Source organism: Gymnoscopelus braueri (genome assembly GCF_963280865.1).
Source record: "Gymnoscopelus braueri genome assembly, chromosome: 10".
Lineage (NCBI taxonomy): Eukaryota > Metazoa > Chordata > Actinopteri > Myctophiformes > Myctophidae > Gymnoscopelus > Gymnoscopelus braueri.
The window spans coordinates 8,086,173-8,106,066 of NC_137611.1; the positions used below are offsets into that span (position 1 = coordinate 8,086,173).

Below are 19,894 nucleotides of genomic sequence, written 5' to 3' on the forward strand. Positions count from 1 at the left end.
TGATGGTGTCATGTAAGCGACATCACTTCTTCACAATTGTTCACATTTGCGTCACTTTGGTGTCATGTAAGTGACATCTGTCACAACTGAGCTTGTAGATCTGCTATTTTCAAAAAAATAGGGGAAAAAGTGAAACATTTTGATTTTGAATATGTTTTGAAACATTTTAACAACACAAATCAGGTACAGTGGTCACAAAATACTTTCAGATGGGGGTCTGTGGACAAATTCGTAGGCCTATTCATTTGGGGGTCCTTGACATGAAAATGTTCAAGAACCACTGGTTAAAACAACATTAGGAAACAAGCCCCAAATAAGCAACTACACTTTAGAAACAAGCCCATGCATGCCCTTAAAGGTAAGAGGAGGGGAAGACTTTGTTTATTACATGGTAATTATTATTATGAATGACAGTGTACACATGGAACCAATTGGAATTGGTTCCATTTGTACACTGTCAGAGTTACAGACTGCTAAGGGTCAATTTAGAACCCCTTAAAGGAAACAAGAGAGTCCCAATATAATCTACTTTGAGAACCACTGCTTTAAGGTAAGAGGAGGAGACTGAGAGAAGACATTTGTTTGTTACATGTTAATTATACAACTGGCAAGTGATCATATTAATGTGTCATCTAAAACCCTTGTGTACACACACAAATAAGCAACTACACTTTAGAAACAAGCCTAAATAAGCAACTACACTTTAGAAACAAGCCCAACTACCAATATTTACTTTAAGAACAAGAAGCCCAGTCGCTTATAATAAGCTGACATGGCAACGCTGGTTGTTGAAAGTAAAGGAGTCCTCTCTCTCTCTCTCTCTCTCTCTCTCTCTCTCTCTCTCTCTCTCTCTCTCTCTCTCTCTCTCTCTCTCTCTCTCTCTCTCTCTCTCTCTCTCTCTCTCTCTCTCTCTCGTTCTCTCGCTCTCTCGCTCTCTCTCTCTCTCGCTCTCTCGCTCTCTCTCTCGCTCTCTCTCTCTCAAGTTCAAAGCAGCCAGGGGGACCGGCGAGGTGCCTTGTGGGAGATGTAGTCCACCCCGTCACATAAACAGATATATTATAGATTAAGCTTTACTTTGAGATTAAAATGATCAGTGGTGGAAAAAGTTCACAAATTTTTTACTTTAGTAAAAGTATCAATACTGCAATATAGAAATACTCTGTTAAAAGTCCGGAAATCAAAATTGACCTGAGTAAAAAGTACAAAAGTATTGGTATCAAAATGTACTTAAAATACCAAAAGTAAAAGTAGCCTACTCATTATGCAGAATGTTCCATTTAATTTGAAATACATTTATTCATTTTAAACTTAAGTTTCAAATGTATACAAATCTTTTGAAAATAGCAGATCTACAAACTCACAATGCGTTGCATCGCCACGCACATGTGAGCTTGTAGATCTGCTGTTGATGTTATATTGCTATGCAAAAGACAGATCTACAAGCTCACAATTCGACACATTTGTTGTGAGCTTTTAGGTATAGGTACAGTAATTTGACAAATTATAAAAGAAAATGGATAACCAACATAATTTCACAAATGTCCATTTAAAAGGGATTTAAATAAACAAATAATAATAATAATTATCATTATCATTATCATTATCATTATCATTATCATTATCATTATTATTATTATTATTATTTATTAAAAGGGATTTGTTACAGAACTACATTTTACTGGTCTGACAACATGTCAACATGAATGTTGTTTAGTGTTTGAAAAGCACTTAAACACCTATTTAAACACTTAAATCACACGTCAGAACAACCACACGTCTTAATAAAGTGCTGTCATAAAGGTGATTTAGGTATAATGTGTATAATAAACACATAATAAACATAAAAATAACTGTTTTATCATATATTCCCCTTCCCCCACTAGCACAGTCAGTGACGCCATCAACCTGCGCTGAATATTACGGTAAGTAAGTAAGGCCCCCCTTTAGCAGGTTAGCTTTCGATTCGCCTGAGTAATTAGCTTTAGAAAATACGTGTTGATGTTTTTGCAGTAAAAACGAATCAAAGTCTTACATTTTAATGTAAAAACATTGTTTCAAACAGTCATATTGAACATTTAACCCATATAAACACCACAACCATGTGATTCATAATACAACACATTATTGTTCTCCTATTTACGCGACGGAGCAGAACCCAGGACCCCATTGAAGTGTGAGCAGCCGTGTTGCCATGTCTGCTTATTATAAGCGATTCTGAGTTGTTTTTCTGTAAAGTTGCTTGTAAATATTGGTAGTGTAGTTTTTTATTTGGGCTTCTTTCCTAATGTTGTTTAAACCAGTGGTTCTCAAAAATGGTCATGTCATAGACCCCCAAATTAATATGTAATTGTCCGTGTATATCCCCATCTAACTCTATGATCCCTATCCCCATTTTGTGCCATGGAACCCCGTATCAGATTTGTGTTTAAATGTTTAAAAAATATATCAAATGTTTAACATTTTTCCCCAAGATTTTTTTTAAATTGTGAGCTTGTAGATTTATTTTCAAATATCCAATGCGCATGATGTAGGTTTAAAGTGCTTCATTCTTTGGGCTTGTTTTCATAGACCTGGTTGCTTATTTCTCCCGCACTATCTGGCAACACTGGAAGTGTGTCTCCAGTCCAGTCCAACATGGCGTCGAAGAGACGTCGTCGGTCCAGGTCCAGATCCAGATCCAGTACCAGAGACAGTAGATCCAGATCCCCCGAGGACAGGAGGGGTCGCAGCAGCCGCTCCGCCGAGAAGAGCCGTCGGCCGCCGGCGGGGGGCGTCGGGGGGAGACGCGGTGGTGGTGGTCGTGGAAGGTCCAGGTCCGGCAGCGGAGGGTCCGGCAGCAGCAGCCCGGGATCCGCGCTCCCACGGCGGCCTGAGAGGAGCAGAGAGGCCCGGCGGCCCGCCGCGTCCAGGAGCGGATCAGAGGAGGAGGACGGGGGGAGGCGAGGAGGAGGCAGAGCATCCAGGGCTCCATCCAGGTAGGAGATGTGATTTAAATGTTCTCTTTAGGCTCTGGTCCATAGCATTAGAACTCCTTCTAACTATGGACCAGAGCTGCTGTAATGTTCTCTAGAACTCCTTCTAACTATGGACCAGAGCTGCTGTAAATAATGTTCTCTAGAACTCCTTCTAACTATGGACCAGAGCTGCTGTAATGTTCTCTAGAACCAGATCTTGGCTTTGCTAATGATGACCTAAATATTTTCGTTGCCAGATTCGAATCATTAAGTGATTCTTGTAGGTGCACTGAAATACCTTTAACACCTGCCCTGCCCCCTCCCTCAAACAGAATTATCATCACTTAGGAAAGTGTTTCGGTGTACTAACACAAGGAAAGCTAATGGGCCGGACGAGTGCCGTGCTTTTCTCCTCAAAAACGTTGCATCTGAGTTGGCTCCAGTGTGGCAACCAATATTTCAAACCTCTGTAGACACGTCACACAAACACAATTCCTCTGTTTTGGAAAACCTCACACACACAAAACCATTACCCCAAATCCAATGTCCAAAAGAACATAAGGATTATAGACCCATAGCTCTCACTTCAGTTATCGTCAAATCACTTGAAAAAATACTGTTACAACATCTCATTAGTATATCTAAAGACAAATTCGATCCCTGTCGGTTTGCATATAAGAAGGGTTGCGGTACAGAGGATGCGGTTGTCACACTGGTCAAACTTCATTACAAAACACCTAGATGAGTCTAATGCAGTGGTTTTCAACCAGTGGTCCGGGCAGCACCACCAGTGGTCCTTGGGGGGCTACCAGGGGGTCCCCAGCTAAATTAGTTAACATAGCCTCAGAATCATTTTAACTACTTAGCTTTGGCTATTCAAAAATAGCAGATATACAAGCTCATAGCACGGCACCGAGTGCCACGCTATGAGCTTGTAGATCTGCTAATTTTGAAAAATCTTGAAAATGTGTGCAAATCTTAAGAGAACATTAACTCAAATCTTTGCTTCTGGGGGTCCCTGGCACAAAACATTTTCAGATGGTGGTCCGTGGCCAAATGTATATCAATTTAGGGGTCCCTGGCATGAAAAAGGTTGAAAACCACTGGTCTAATGAGAATCATGCAAGGGTGCTGTTCGTAGACTTCTCTTCAGCTTTCAATACAATACAGTCTGATATTTTAGTGTCAAAGATGGTACAGTACTACAGTTGTACTTTTACTCAAGTCAATTTTGAATTCCGGACTTTCTACATTGCAGTATTGATACTTTTACGTAAGTAAAAACAATTTGTACTTTTCCCCACCCCTGTGTGTCAGTTCTGATTCAGATGGTCCCAAATCGAGGGACCGGGGCGAGAAGCACCGCGGGAGAGACGCTAAAGCAGACCGGAAGAGGAGACCGTCCAACTCCTCCTCTGACTCGGATGGAGGCAGCAGAGAGCCAGAGAGGAGAGGAGGAGGAGGAGGAGGGGGAGCAGCGAGGAGGAGTCCTCCTCCTCCTCCTCCTGACAGAGACACACACAGGAGGGAGAGAGAGAGGGACAGGTAGGCCCGTCACAGTCATTACATCATCGCCCAATCGCAATTATTTGAGATAACCGCAGTTATTTTGTCATAATCGCTTCCATGTTGAAAAGTGTTCATACATGTTCAAATATTAAAAAAAGCTGAAATAGCAGATCTATAAGCTTGCTGATTTGTAGATCAGCTATTTCCGCGATATATATATATATATATATTTTTTTTTAACATTATAACATTATTAAAGCAGCACTATGTAACTTTCCTCTTCTACCCCGGATTTGAACCCAGTTACCTGCGCAAGTGTTGATTTTTTTAAAATGGAGCCTGCCTGCTTGCTCAGGGGATTTAATCCTGACCATCAGGTCAAAATTCGTGTCAGATGACATGACATGTCACATGATCTAAATCAGGGGTCTTCAACAGGGGGTCCGGGACCCCTAGGGGGTCCTCAGAGTTATGACAGGGGGTCCGCCAAATCTTTGTCTGACATGATTTTTTTTTTTTTTACATTAACCACTTGAACCCTAGCATCCCTTTTCTGAGGAGAACTTTTGCCAAAAATAGCAGATCTACAAGCTCACAACTGCGAGGCGTTGTGAGCTTGTAGATCGTCTATTTTTGGAGAGTTCTAGGTATAGAGGGAAAAAAGAGCAGCAAAAGTTTATCAGAATTGTATACAATATAGAGGGGGTCCCTGCTTCATCTCTCTCTCAGCTAAGGGGTCCTTGGCCTGAAAACGTTGAAGACCCCTGATCTAAATGTCTCAATAGAAGAGCAGGGAGACAAAATACAACCATCCCACTTGTATAAGTTATATTGTATTAACCCATTTAGACCTGAGGCCCATTCTAAAAACGCCTTCTAAATCCTGACCCTTTCACGTCAAATATTTATTCAAAAATTACAACAAATGTATGTTGCTGTATACTGTACATAGCAACAGTACCTAAAATGGGTTAACATACTCTACCATACAGGTTGGACAAAATGACATTTTATTCCTTAAAAAAAAGTTGTCACTAATGTCTTTGTATATTTAATTTCTCTGCCCTGCGCATTTTTTGACCTGGAAGCCTAAAAGGCAAACAGAAATAAATGTTCTTATATTCATATGTTCAAAAACACAATTAAAGGAGTAGTTCACCCAAAAAATTACTTATTTTCTATCAATTACACACCCTATGAAGCCTTGAATTCAAGGTGATGTTTTTACTTGTGACGCATTCCTAAGCCAACAATTTGATTATCGGTGAAAGATGCTAATGTATCCGGTAGGAGACTCAAAGTTGACACTTTGAGTCTCCTACCGGAAATACATCCGGTTATCAAATTATTGGCTGAGGAATGCGTCAAAAACCAAACAATCTACATGAATTCAAGGCTTCGTGGGGTGTGTAATTGATAGAAAATAAGTAATTCTTTGGGTGAACTATCCCTTTAAATTGTTAATCGCAATTATTTGTGTGATTAAATGGTCAACTTCAATGTTGTTGTGGTGGTGCCAGTCCTAACAGGAGGGAGAGAGAGAGGGACAGTCCTAACAGGAAGGAGAGAGAGAGGGACAGCCCTAACAGGAAGGAGAGAGAGAGGGAGAGCCGGATGAGGAGCAGCAGCAGAGACAGAGGAGAGAGGAGGGCCGAGCGGGACGTCGGGAGCCGAGACAGGAGGCAGAACAGGAGCGAAGAGCGGGAGCGAGGAGGAGGAGGTGGAGGTGGAGGAGGAGGAGGTAGGCCTGTCATGATTATTATTACAGAATCGCCCGATCGCAATTTATTTAAGACTTATGTCTACTATTTCTGCAATATTTGAAAAAGTTCAGTATAAAATTATTAAATTCTATATGGTTTTGTCCATAGTGCATTATTTATTTTGATTATTGGTCATTTCTTTGTATACCTGTTATTTGTTATATCTGCCTTGTGCTAGTTTTGTTTAAAAGGCCAACAGAAAAGGAATTTTGATTGTATTGTGTTCATGTATTTTATTTGATACATTTCTATGCTCCCAAAACACAATTAAATCATTAATCGCAATCATTCGTCCCACAATCAATCGTCGACTATGGTGTCTGACCCTTAGGAGGCGGCAGGAGCGAGAGGAGCGGTACCAGGGACCGCCAGAGGGGGCGCTCTGCCTCGACTGACTCTTCTGACAGCTCCGGTTCAGATCAAGGTTATTAAAGTTTTGAGTTTTTCAATCGTTTTTATTGTTATTTTATTTTATTTTATTTTTTTTTATGGATTTGCTAATACATTTTTTAAATACGTTTTAGTGTTAGTAAATGATGTTTTTATTGTATTGTAATATGCATTCGTCGGGGGCGAGATTCGACAAGGTCAGAACAATTGCAAAAATAGCAGATCTATAAGCTCACAACGCGTCGCTTTGCGACGCTTTGTATGCTTGTAGATCTGCTATTTGTGTAGATTTTTGACAAAGACTAAAACTAAGGAAATTTTTGCTATGATTTGAGTTTAGTTTGTTATCACAATACAGTTCCAGTTATCGTTTTTTTTCTTCAGTTAAATAAAATGTTTATTTAATTATTTTAAATTGTAGTTTTTGTTATTCCATTAGTTTTTATTGAACTATAATAACTCATGCTTCAGAGGGCAAGGCCAGCGGAGGAGGAGGAGGAGGAGGAGGAGGAGGAGGAGGAGGAGGCAGAAGCCTGGGCCTGAAGAGCAAGGAGGACCAGAAGAAACAGAGAGACATGCTGAAGGCTCTGGAGACGCCCGAGGAGAAGAGGGCCAGGAGGCTGGCCAAGAAGGAGGCTAAAGAGAGGAAGAAGAGGGAGAAGATGGGCTGGAGCGAGGAGTACATGGGCTACACCAACGCTGACAACCCCTTCGGCGACAACAACCTGCTGGGGACCTTCAAGTGGCAGAAGGTGAAATATGCACACACACATCTTTATTTGTGTTCACATTTAGCACATCAACTGCCAGGTATTTACATTATTTTGACGACCCACGGACACCCACGTTGTGGACACGGATGTAAAAGCTGTTTGGGGGGAAGACGGGGGTCTCTTCTATCTACCGGATAATACAAATTGTAACCCCGATCTTCCGTTCTTTAGTTATCGGCAGTTGAATATAGCTCGTTTTCACCATAAAACACAATCTGGGAAAAGAAATCCGAGATAAATGTATTTGTATAAATCTGATTACATTGCAGTGGACCGGATGATTAAAAAAATAATACGTCATTTCCGGCATTACAGAGGCTTCCAAATATAAACACAAGCACATTCACATTTGTAACCAAGCTGTGTAATTACATCCTCAAGATGTTGGTACTTTAGCACCTTGGTAAGGAATGCCTCTTCCAGACTGTGGTCGAATGTGCTGTACAACCCACTTCTAAGATGGTCTACTGTCCTCATCATCTGGTGTATGAGCTGTAACATCCGAAAAGGCATCTTAAAAAATGCAGCGACACACCGCTGTTTCTCATAGATGGCACTGAGCTGCTTTTGTTCACTGAACTGAACATGAACCTTCAATCCCAGGAGCCTGGACCTGTTGTTGTCTTGACTTGTTTTTTGGAAAGACTCGTTTACAATACGTTACTATTTGTTTTGTGTGTGTGTGTGTGTGTATAGGCATTGGATAAGAAGGGAATTGGCCATCTATCAGAGAAAGGCCTGAAGGAGAGGAACAAATTCATCCAAGAAGAGAACCGCAGAGAACTGCAGAAGGTACTGTATGGATGTTTAAACATATCTTTTGTCCTATATGGCCACGTGTGATGCTGCAAGACTTGATACATACCTCCGATGTACAAGCTCACAGCACGAGGAATCGTGAGTTTGTAGATCAGCAATTTAGTTTGCTATTATTGGGCAACATTCTTGTACGATTAACAATTACAGGCCTTATTAATCAGACTAATTGTAAGATTATAAAAAAAATCTCTTCACGTTGATGTGCTGTATAAAATAAAACAAATAATGAAAAAAGCATGCTTCTCGATAATTCGATGAATAAAAAAAAAAGATTGTTAGAATAATCACTAAGAAAATAATTAATATTTTGAGGCCTTGTATACTGTTCAGCATTAGTAGCCAGCCCCCCCAACAACCCCTCCTTTCTCTGTATACCTTTTGATGCTACTGAGTTTTCTACCATTATGTATCGTGTTGTATGTTTTATAAATTATGTATTACTGATGAATTGAATGCAATGGACCACAATGGAAAACAAGAGTGTTATCCTTTCAGCATAACCTGACTGACTGTACTACCTGTACTGTTAACACACTGTTAATAAAGTATTAAATCAATCAATCAATCAAAATGCAGGTGAAGCAGCTGCGTCTGGAGAGGGAGAGGGAGAAGGCCATGAGAGAGACGGAGCTGGAGATGCTGCAGAGAGAGAAGGAGGCGGAGCATTTCAAGACCTGGGCGGAGCAGGAAGACAACTTCCATCTGCACCAGGCCAAGCTCAGGTCGGTTACACAGTCCAGTGTTGATTTCGTCGACTAAAACTATGACGAAAAATGTTAGTCGACTACCTTTTTTCACTGACGAAAACTAAATAAAAACTAAGCTATGATGACTAAAACTGAGACTAAATATATTGACAATTTCGTCAACAAATAAAAACTAGACTAAATGTAAGTGAGGGACTAGTGGAGAAGAGATCCAGTAGAACTAAAAGACAAGTCATTTTATGTTTGGTTGCGGTCGGGTGTTGCGCTCTGAAAATAGCAGATCTACAAGCTCACAACGGGTCGCAGCGCGACACGCTGTGAGCTTGTAGATCGGCTATTTTCAGCATGCAACCAAGTGTAAAATCTGCCATTACGACGGCATCAAGGCACCGCCAAAATACATTTTAGTCTACTAAATCAACTGTAGATTTAGTCGACTATAATCTTATGATATTTAGTCGACTAAAACTAAATGGAATTTTATTCAAAAGACTATGACTAGAACTAAATCAAAATCTGCTGTCAAAATCAACACTGTTACACACTCATTCATGTTATGAATAATGACATGTTTTTATGTGTAGCAGTAGTGGCTCAGAACCTCTGCCTAATGTCTCCCTCGGCCAAGGCTCCTTGGAAATGGAAAAAATGTTGAGAAAGAAGTTGTGTGTGTGTGTGTGTGTGTTTGTGTGTGTGTGTGTGTGTCCAGGTCAAAAATCCGTATCCGTGACGGCCGAGCCAAACCCATTGACCTTCTGGCTAAGTACATCAGTGCTGAAGATGACGACCTGGCAGTGGAGATGCATGAACCCTATACGTTCCTCAATGGACTCACTGTCACCGACATGGACGACCTGCTGGAGGACATTAAGGTTAGTGTGTGTGTGTGTGTGTGTGTGTGTGTGTGTGTGTGTGTGTGTGTGTGTGTGTGTGTGTGTGTGTGTGTGTGTGTGTGTGTGTGTGTGTGTGTGTGTGTGTGTGTGTTAGGGATGCAACGTGTCGTGATGCTTGCACATCTTGCACAATACTATTGGATATACGGGTTTCTCCAGTAAACAGACAACAGGCATTTCTTTACTGCAGAACTGGCACTGTAAAAGTCATTGCAAAACCGAAAATCTGCAATTCACAAGTGCAAATTGACCGGTGGATGGTGAACCGCACGGTTCGATACATAACTCCAGAACTGTTGCATCCCTTGTGTGTGCGTGTGCCTGTCTGTCTTTGTGTAACCGTGTGATTTATACTCTGTTGCCAGACAGTGTCGTGCGACTGAGAATATAGCCGATCTGCAACTAAGCTCACAACATTTTGCGTTGTGTCAGGCTGTGAGCTTGTAGATCGTTAGATCTGTTTTCAGCATGCAACTAAATATATAAATCAGGTTTAACTGACTCTGTACTGACTTGAGTGTTGCTGCCATGGCAGTGAATTCGTTGGATGCAGCTCAAAGTGAACTTTACTCAGGTATCTAGTTTGTCACCGTCCGACCTTCCTAGCCTGTGTTATTAAAGAAAAACGGGCGACAATGGCCAAAACTCGATCGAAAATCGGCGATCGAAAATCGGCGAAAGTGGCCGTTTTCAAGATGTTTTGGCCATTATCACTGGAACGGAAAGTCCAATCTGCTAAGTTCAAAGCTTGTTGAATGCGTGACATTAAGTACATAATGACACCTTTTCGGGTTTTCGGGCCTAAACGTATGGTAATTGTTCGGGCCGAGCTTCGGGCCAGGCCGGGCCTTAATTTTCAGGCCGTTGAGAACTCTAGCCAGGTGTACATGGAGCTGGAGCAGGGTTAGGGTTAAAGTGTGGACTGTGTGCTGACTGTTGGTGTTGCTGCTGTGTGGTGTCAGGTGTACATGGAGCTGGAGCAGGGGAAGAACGTGGACTTCTGGAGAGACATGACCACCATCACTGAGGACGAGATCAGCAAACTCAGGAAGCTGGAGGCCTCCGGGAAGGGAACGGGAGCTGTGCAGTGTAAGAGACATGTTTAGTTTAGTTTATTAGCACATAAATAAACTAGGTAATATAAAATACTAGAAACGACACGTATCAAATGACCAGACTTTAAATGTTGTAATCGTGACAGCCCTACCTACCCGTATATAACTAATTTCCCATTTTGCTTCCATTGTTTTTCTTTCCTTTTCTCTTTCTGAACGGTATAACTCTTTGTGAACGGCGGCAGTGGACCGGCGCGAGGGCATCAACGCGTCGGTGGGCACGGACGTGATGGTGGTGTTCAAGGGGAAGACGTACAGCCAGCTGCAGGCCCTGCACCTCAACATCGAGACCAAGATCCGCGCCGGAGGATCCAACCTGGACATCGGCTACTGGGAGAGTCTGCTGCAGCAAGTCAGGGTGTACATGGCCAGAGCACGGTGCGTCACACTGCTGCTGCCTTTTGTGTGTGTGTGTGTGTGTGTGTGTGATAGCCCTGGGACCAGACGATTCTGCCAGTGCAAAAAGAAAAAAGATTTGGGTCTGGCCCCGCTCCGTTGTGAATCCATTTCCTGCTCCCGAAGCCTGGGGTGACCAATCAGGGCCCAGTATTCAAATATGGGAGACTGTAATTGGTAGTTGGTTGTAGGTCTAACCAATTGCGTCCAGAGCCATTCTTTTGATCGTGCCTCTTGGAAAAACAACGTCCTCATAGAAGCACCAGACTCATATCCAGCGTGCGTGCGTGTGTGCGCGCAGTGGTGTAAAGTAACTAAGTACATTTACTCAAGTACTGTACTTAAAGGTAGGGTAAGTGATATTTTTGTGTAATTTTTTTGCTTTGTTAAAAAGGTTAAAGTACTATATTCTGATAGTAATCATTTCTACAGAGCGTTTGTACATTTTTCGGGTAGGTGGCAACATTTAAGCCAATCAGGAGAGAGCACTGAAAATGCATTTTCTGTTTAATAAAGAGCTGGAGAGACATGATGGGAGACTCCTTTTACTGAACAAACACTCTATAGCAATGAGTACTATCAGAATATAGAGCTATTTAACACTTATTTTAACCAAAGTAAATCACTTACCCTACCTTAACTCTTTCACTGCCAAGAGTATTTTCATAAAGTACTCCCCCAGTGCCAGCAATTAGCGTTTTTTTTAATTTTTTAATTTTTTAATTTTTCATTCAAATAAATGATCTGATTGGGGTTTTAAACCCATATTACAGTTCTACCAGTAGAGAGCAACAAATCGACACATTGATGACCTCGCTGGCTCACTCGCCCCCTCCCAAACAGGCTCACGTCACATCCGGTCATAACCGGATGTTGACATTTTCGACAATTGTTGATCGGGCTAAATTACGATGTGATACACGACTACGATGACTGATCGTCACCCAGACCAAAGAGAGTAGACGTGGACCTCTCCGTTCGTTTTTTATACCGTGTGAAAAACCGTGACTTTCCCTATTCTGGCAGAAAATGACCGCGGGAAAAAAATGAGAACCGGAAACGGAATCTGCGTCATGAAACCGGAACCCAATGAGTCTGAAGGAGTCAGGAAGCGAAAGTGATCATGAAAAATAAACAGAATAGCGCAACTACAGTCAAAAGTAAAAACTCGGGATTTCTCGTGCTGGCAGGGAGGGTACTCGGGAAAAACTCGGGCGTGGCACTGAGAGAGTTAAGTACAATTTTGAGGTATTTTTTACTTTATTGGAGTAATTCTTTTGATGTCTATACCTTTATACTTTTACTCAAGTACATTTTGAATTCCGAACTTGTACTTGTAGAGTATTTCTATATTACAGTATTGATACTTTTACTCAAGTAAAAAAAAATTTGTACTTTTTCCACCACTGGTGTTTACCTTGCTCACTGTAAGTCACTGTGGATAAAGAGTGTGTTCTTCTAAATGCCTACACTGTGTGTGTGCCCCTCAGGCTGAGGGAGAGACACCAGGACGTCCTGCGTCAGAAGCTGTTCAAGCTGAAGCAGGAACAAGGAGTGGAGAGTGAGCCTCTGTTCCCCATCATCAAAGAGGAGGACATCATGGAGGACATCATGTGAGTTTTAACATGACAGCACGCCTGTAGACATGAGTTTTAACATGACAACACGTATGTAGATGTCTTCTAACATGACAAGACAACACGCCTGTAGTAGACATGAGTTTTAACCCATTGAGACCTGAAGCCGATTCTACATGTCTCCTAAATCTCAACATTTTTCTGAAAAATGTATGTTTCTATATCAGTGGTGCTCAAACTTTTTCATGTCAAGGACCCCCAAAATTACATGTATTTGGCCGCATCAAAATATTTTGTTCCAGGGACCCCCAGAAGCAAAGATTTGAATTAAAAATGTTCGCTTTAAAAATATATATATTCAAAGATTTGAGCTTGTATATCTGCTATTTTTGAATAGCCCAAAGTGTAAAATAATGCTTTTTTAGCTCAAATTTAAAAATGACACAGTTCCAGGTCTCAATGGGTTAACATGACAACACGTATGTAGAGCCCCAAGATGTATAGAGGAATTCCCCCTCACTGCTGAGGTTTGTCTCCGTGCTCTTTTAATTTTTGTGTCGTTAAAATTGTCACTTTTCTGGAAATGGCAGATCTACAAGCTCATAATGCATCGCATCGCTATGCAGAAATAGCACATCTAAAAGCTTACAACACGTCGTGTTCGTGACGTGTTGTAAGCTTGTAGATCAGCTATTTTGGGAAAATGTTTAAAAATATATGAAACATTTTTCAACATGGAAACTATTATGCTAAATAATTGCGATTATCCCAAATAATTGCGAATAGGCGATTATGTAACAATTGTGACAGGCTTACCTGGTTGCTCGATTCTCTCGCAACAATCTGGCAACCAACACTGACCCCGGGCCACACGTGTCTCTTTGCAACAGGAACGAGGGAGCAGAGGGCGCGGCCACCACCGAGGAGGCCGGCCCCTCCTCCAAAGACCCCAAAGATCCACAGAACGACGACGACGAGGAGGCGGGACCGTCCACGGCGGGACGAGGAGACAAGGAGGCGAAGGACGGCGAGGAGAAGGACAAGGAGGAGGGGGTCGAGGAGGTGGTGGAGTCGGTGCTGACGGAGGAGGACCTGATCCAGCAGAGCCAGGCGGAGTACGACTCGGGCCGCTACAGCCCCGCCCTCCTCACCGCCTCGGAGCTGCCCCTGGACACACACACCACCTCCCCCGAGGAGGACAGCAGCAGGCTTCTCCTGGCCCGCAGGCAGATGCAGGTCACAGGTAAACCAACCGACCAACCAACTACTACCAACGCACACAGTATACCAGGGGTCTGCCAACAGGGGGGGCCCCTAGGGCAGTGGTTCTCAAACGTTTTCATGTCAAGGACCCCCAAAATGATATGTATTTGGCTGCAGACCGGACCCCCCATCTCAAAAATATTTTTGCGCCAGGGAGTTTTCAAAAATAGCAGGTCTACAAGCTCATAGTGCGGCACTCGGTGCCGCGCTATGAGCTTGTAGATCTGCTATTTTTGAATAGCCAAAGTGTAAGATGTGGTTAAAATGATTGTGACGCTATATTGACAGATTTTGCTGGTAAGCCCCCTGGTAAGGTCCCGGGACCCCACTTTGAGAACCAATGCCCTAGGAGGTCCTCAAGAGTTACTACAGGGGGTCTGACAAAATCTTTGTGTGGTGGGGAATATTAGCCGGAAATAGCGGATCTACAAGCTCACAACGCCTCGTAGATCCGCTATTTTCGCAGACCAACGGTCAAGTTGACTAAATATTGAGGGTTTAAAAGGTTAACTATCTGAAAATACACATTAACAGAATCCATCTATGAAATCTATGAAAAAAGTTTGATCTGCAACACAATTTTATACAATATGTAGTGGGCGGGGGTCCCTGCGTCATCTCTCTCAGGGCTAAGGGGTCCTTGGCTTGAAAAACGTTGAAGACCCCTGCCGTATACTATGGCTCTTGTCGACTACTAGAGATGGTATTTTTGTATTTTCTTTTATGCTGTTTCACAAATCACAGATTAGGCCTAACTCAATATTTCAGTGGTGAGCAGATATGAGGACTTCTTTTCCTCTCTCTGCTCCTTCTCTTGGACGAAGCTAGGGCCGCATATATCAATTATTTTCTTATTGTCTCCGCCAGGCCGAAAGGCGTGGCGAGAGAGTATATTTTACCCCCTGTCCGTCCGTGAACAGCTGTCTGTGAACAGCTAATCTCCGGCACCGTTGGCCTGATCGCAACGAAACTTTGCACACGCACTCCCTGGATGCCAATTCCGAGCCTCTGCACCAAATTTTTAAAAATGTTCACATGGGCCTGTTATAGCGCCACCATGAGGCCGATGTCTGACCTGTGCTCTAGTTATTAATATTATTATATCTATCGATTACTTGTTCGATTAATCGAATAATCAATAAGTGTGTTTTTCTTCCCATCAGTTTTTGTTTTTCTGTATCAACAAAAATAACCTTTTTAATTGACTATATCGATTAGTATGATTAACCACAAAAGCCTAAAGTCTAGGTAAGTAAGAAATAGGAAGAAAAATCTAAACAAAATTTCAATATATTCCTCCAAAAGTTTTTTTTTAATTAAAACTGATGATGATCTTTCTTGGAAGGTTTCTTCTTGGCGGTAGCGGCAGGTTTCTTGTCACAGTACTTCTCCTCCAGACTGCTGATCAGGGAGCTGAAGGCTGCCTCCCTGGACACTACGTTGTTCCTGATCAAAGCGGTCAGGTCCTCCTCCTCCTCCTCCTCTCCCAGCCCCATCTCCTTCCTCATCCGCTCACACTCCTCCGCCTCCCTCTCGGCCCTCCGTTTCCTCCAGGCCTTCTTCTTGCTGCTCTCGTGCGTGAACGCCCTCAGAGCGGGCAGTTCTCCCCGGTCTATGGCCTCCTGCAGGACGCCTCTGATCCGGGGCTCGTCCTCGTGGCTTCCGCACAGGGCGCCCTCGGCGATCCCGTCCATGTCTCCCCGACACTCGCCGTACAGCCGGAGCAGGTCCGCCCTCTCCTCGGCGGAGCCCACGTACGTCTTCTCGAAGTCCACGATGTCCCGCACGGTGATCTGAGGGAACAGCGCTCTCCAGTACTCGCTCCATTCTCCGTCGCCGTCGGTCGAGGAATCGGAGGAATCCTCCACGGTTCCCTGTTCGTCGTAGAGCGCCCTCCGCTGTGCGTCCGTCAGCACGGCGTACGCCTTGCCCAGGGTCTGGAACTTGGCGGTGGCGTGCGGGTCGTCGGGAGCCCGGTCGGGGTGAACCTTCAGAGAGTTCTTGTAGTAGCCTCGTCTGAGGTCGGCCTCCGGCGCCGCGCGGCCCACGCCTAGCACCTCGTAGAGGCCCGACGTACCGAACAGAGCCCGGCAGTCCTCCAGCAAACCCATCTGTAAGGAGTCTGGGTGGGTGGGTTGATGGATGCTTCTGTGAACTCAGCTGGCTGGCTGTTTTCTGTCTGTCTGTCTGACAGGCCACTGAACCCCTAAGACGTGTATGCTGTTCGGTACTGACACACTGTCAGTTGGCCACAGAAGAAACTCACTAATTTGTCTTCATATGTGTTTTATACATTATTTTTTATCTTTTTTATATTTAACTTAAAACCTATCCAGGAGTTGAATGCAGAGTGATATATGTGGTAAATATGTCGGGTTTATGACGTGTCTGTGACGTATGACTCCAAACGTCTGTGACATCATAGATGACTGGAGATGTCACAAGATGCAATCCACACTAGAGCCATTGGATCCTCTAGTGCAGGGGTCTTCAACAGGGGGTCCGGGACCCCTAGGGGGTCCTCAGAGCTACTACAGGGGGTCCGCCAAATCTTTGTGTGATATTTCTTTTTTTTTTTACCTTAACCACTTGAACCCTAGCATCCCCTTTTCTGAGGAGAACTTTAGCCAAAAATAGCAGATCTACAAGCTCTCGACGCCTCGCGCTAGATCGGCTATTTTTGGCAAAGAGGCTATAGGTGTAGAGGGGAAAAAGAGCAGACTAAGTTAAAAGAAAACGTATCTCATCTGAAACACAATTATGTACAATATAGAGTAGGGGGTCCCTGCTTTATCTCTCTCTCAGCTAGGGGGTCCTTGGCCTGAAAAGGTTGAAGACCCCTGCTCTAGTGTAGACGTTATCGTGTAGATCTTAGTGTATCCTCTGGGGTCCCCGAGATCTGAAACACTCTTTCTCAACGTGGGGTTCGGGGACCACCAGGCGTCCAAATGGACCCGTACGGGTCTGTAGCTTGGCTTAGTTTATTTCAGTCAATTTTGTGGTAACATTACGGTAATAGATAATACAAAAATAAAACAAGTTTATCAAAAAAGATGACTACATTTCTGACCAAGAAGGTATCGGCTGAAGCCATTGCTTATTAGGCCTACCCTTTACAAAACAAAGAAAAAATGAAAGTAAAGATGGAGAGAAAAAAACTAAAACTAAAAAACTAAAAACAAACGCAACTCAGAGTGTGTACGACTAATAGAACCAGTTACATTAACACTCAGGATTACACAGTGTAGTTTGGGCTCTCGGATTAAAAAAGAGAACATAACTGGAGGATTACAAAAGGTTGAGAATCACAGATTTTAAAGAAAGAAAAGGCGTATTAAATAGGGGTCTGTATAATTATCCTTATATTAAATACAAGGCCTCGCCTTATGCATATCAAAGTCCTTGAAATTAAAATCTCTCTCTCTTTCTATTTTTCAATTCAAAGGGGCTTTATTTGGCATGAGAAAACGTATGTTTACATTGCCAAAGCAAAAGTCAAACATTGCAACTTCTCTATCTAACAAATCCATAAGAATTGTGCATTTGCTTTCAGAAATAGTTATACATCCGCATAAGAAAGGTTAGCATGGGATAAACTAATATTTCATTGTTTTACATTCTCTCTCTCTCTCCCTCCCACCAGGCGACGCCAGCGAGAGCGCGGAGGACGACTTCGTGCGGCGCGCCAAGCAGGGCATGGGCAACGACGAGGCCCAGTTCAGCGTGGAGCTGCCCGTCACGGGCAAGATGTACCTCTGGGCCGACAAGTACCGGCCGCGCAAGCCGCGCTTCTTCAACCGCGTGCACACGGGCTTCGAGTGGAACAAGTACAACCAGACCCACTACGACTTCGACAACCCGCCGCCCAAGATCGTGCAGGGCTACAAGTTCAACATCTTCTACCCGGACCTGATCAACAAGCGCTCCACGCCGCAGTACTTCCTGGAGCCCAGCGCGGACAACAAGGACTTCGGCGTGCTGCGCTTCCACGCCGGCCCGCCCTACGAGGACATCGCCTTCAAGATCGTCAACCGCGAGTGGGAGTACTCGCACCGGCACGGCTTCCGCTGCCAGTTCGCCAACGGCATCTTTCAGCTGTGGTTCCACTTCAAGAGGTACCGCTACCGCAGATGAGAGGAGTGGATGGAACCCGACCCGAACCAAACCGCCCGGTTCTTCCTGAACGGACCAATGACCCCCCCTGTTCTTTTTTTTTCTTTTCTTTTTTTACCATGTATTTTTGGCATTTTGTATGCTTTATTTCAGATAGGTCAGTGTAGGCCAGTGGGTTTTTCTTCATATGAAGGACCTTCAAATGAATGTGTATTTGGCTGCTGTGCCAGAGACCCCCATAGAAGATTTGTGTTAAAAAATTACTCGATAGCCGATGGTCTATTTACAAATAGCCGATGATGTATATAGGGGTTAAATTGGTTACATTGATTTTGATGCCATATTAACACATTTTCATTTTCTTTCATAAATGTAATACAAATTCATTTTTCAAAAGGATTTCATAAATAAATAAAAAAGAATCAAATAAATTCCCCTTAAAAAAAAAAAAAAAAAAGAAGTAGTGAAAATAGACGATCTACAACACATCGCATCTGATGGTGTTGTGAGCTTGCAGATCTGCTATTTATCACTAGTTTGGGCTCCCTGAGAGACGAAAAGCTTTTCTCTTTGAAGAACTGACATTTTCCAAAATAATTTCATGAATAAAAGAAAAAAGAAGAAAAAAGAAATTCAATAATTAAAACTCAAAAGAAAAAAAAATCTTTAAGAAGTGAAAATAGCAGATCTACAAGCTCACAACGCCTCATACCGTGAGGCGTTGTGAGCTTGTAGATCTGCTATTTTCAGTAGTTTGGGTTCCAGGGAGACATAACATTTTGTGTTTTGGGTCTCGAGCCGAATGGAGCCTTAACTGTTCTGTAACTCTGAGAGTTTCTGGGGGTCTTTGAAATGTAAAAACTGTGTTAGTCATGTGTGTGCTACTAGTACGTTACAGAGATACTGTAGCTTTTCTAGTTGTTAAAAATACTGTCTGTATTGTGGTTCCTAAAAGCAAAAAAACATTGTGTTTTGAAAATGACATATTAAAGATGATTGAGCTTTTCCCTCTCTCTCTCTCTGTGTGTGTGTGTGTGTGTGTGTGTGTGTGTGTGTGTTTTTACCACAATCCAGTAGAAATGCAGTTAGTTCTGCATTCAAAATGTGACTTTGAGTAGAAGTACAAAAGCATTTAAATATACTTCAAGTACCATAACGTCTCTGTCGGGTGGAAACCTCATATATATCCAAAACTGTAACTTTTCAGGATTCAAATTCAAAAACGGCAAAGTAGCAGATCTACAAGCTTTGCACCATCTTTTGAGCTTGTAGATCTGCTACTTTTGTGTGACGCTGTAGTATGATCAAGTAGGGCGTTATTTTAAACACACAAAGTTTAAATATGGAGATAAGAGCAGGGTCCCCACGGTCATGAAATTCCTGGAAATATTTTGAAATTGAAAAAAAAAAAATCCAGTACTGGAAAAGTTTGGGAATTGATCAAAGGTCCTGGAATTTATCAAGGGTCCTGGAAAAATATTTGGCTATGCATTGTTTTTGGCTATTGATTTTGTTAATACAAAACATTTTCATAAACATGTATAACATTACACGAAATATGTAACATAAGTAGTTTTTCGCGTGTGATGGCATATATTATTTAAATAAAATAAGTCATACGG

The 19,894-nt window shown here is 42.8% G+C and overlaps 2 protein-coding genes across 2 annotated transcripts; one reads left to right on the forward strand and one right to left on the reverse strand.

Annotated features, from left to right (window-relative positions):
* Positions 1–2,634: 2,634 nt before the first annotated feature.
* cactin lies at positions 2,635–19,277 on the forward strand (the record flags this gene model as incomplete). Its single annotated transcript, XM_080438949.1, has 14 exons — positions 2,635–2,975; positions 4,272–4,499; positions 5,984–6,194; positions 6,293–6,296; positions 6,558–6,650; positions 7,109–7,368; positions 8,086–8,181; positions 8,785–8,930; positions 9,625–9,787; positions 10,771–10,897; positions 11,109–11,301; positions 12,810–12,932; positions 13,787–14,139; positions 17,803–19,277. The coding sequence occupies 14 exons, from the start codon at positions 2,635–2,637 to the stop codon at positions 18,291–18,293; spliced, it is 2,829 nt and encodes a 942-aa protein (XP_080295075.1). The 3' UTR covers positions 18,294–19,277.
* Positions 15,476–16,281, reverse strand: LOC308092756 (dnaJ homolog subfamily C member 9-like; the record flags this gene model as incomplete). Its single annotated transcript, XM_080438858.1, has 1 exon — positions 15,476–16,281. The coding sequence occupies exon 1, from the start codon at positions 16,268–16,270 to the stop codon at positions 15,476–15,478; it is 795 nt and encodes a 264-aa protein (XP_080294984.1). The 5' UTR covers positions 16,271–16,281.
* Positions 19,278–19,894: the final 617 nt, after the last annotated feature.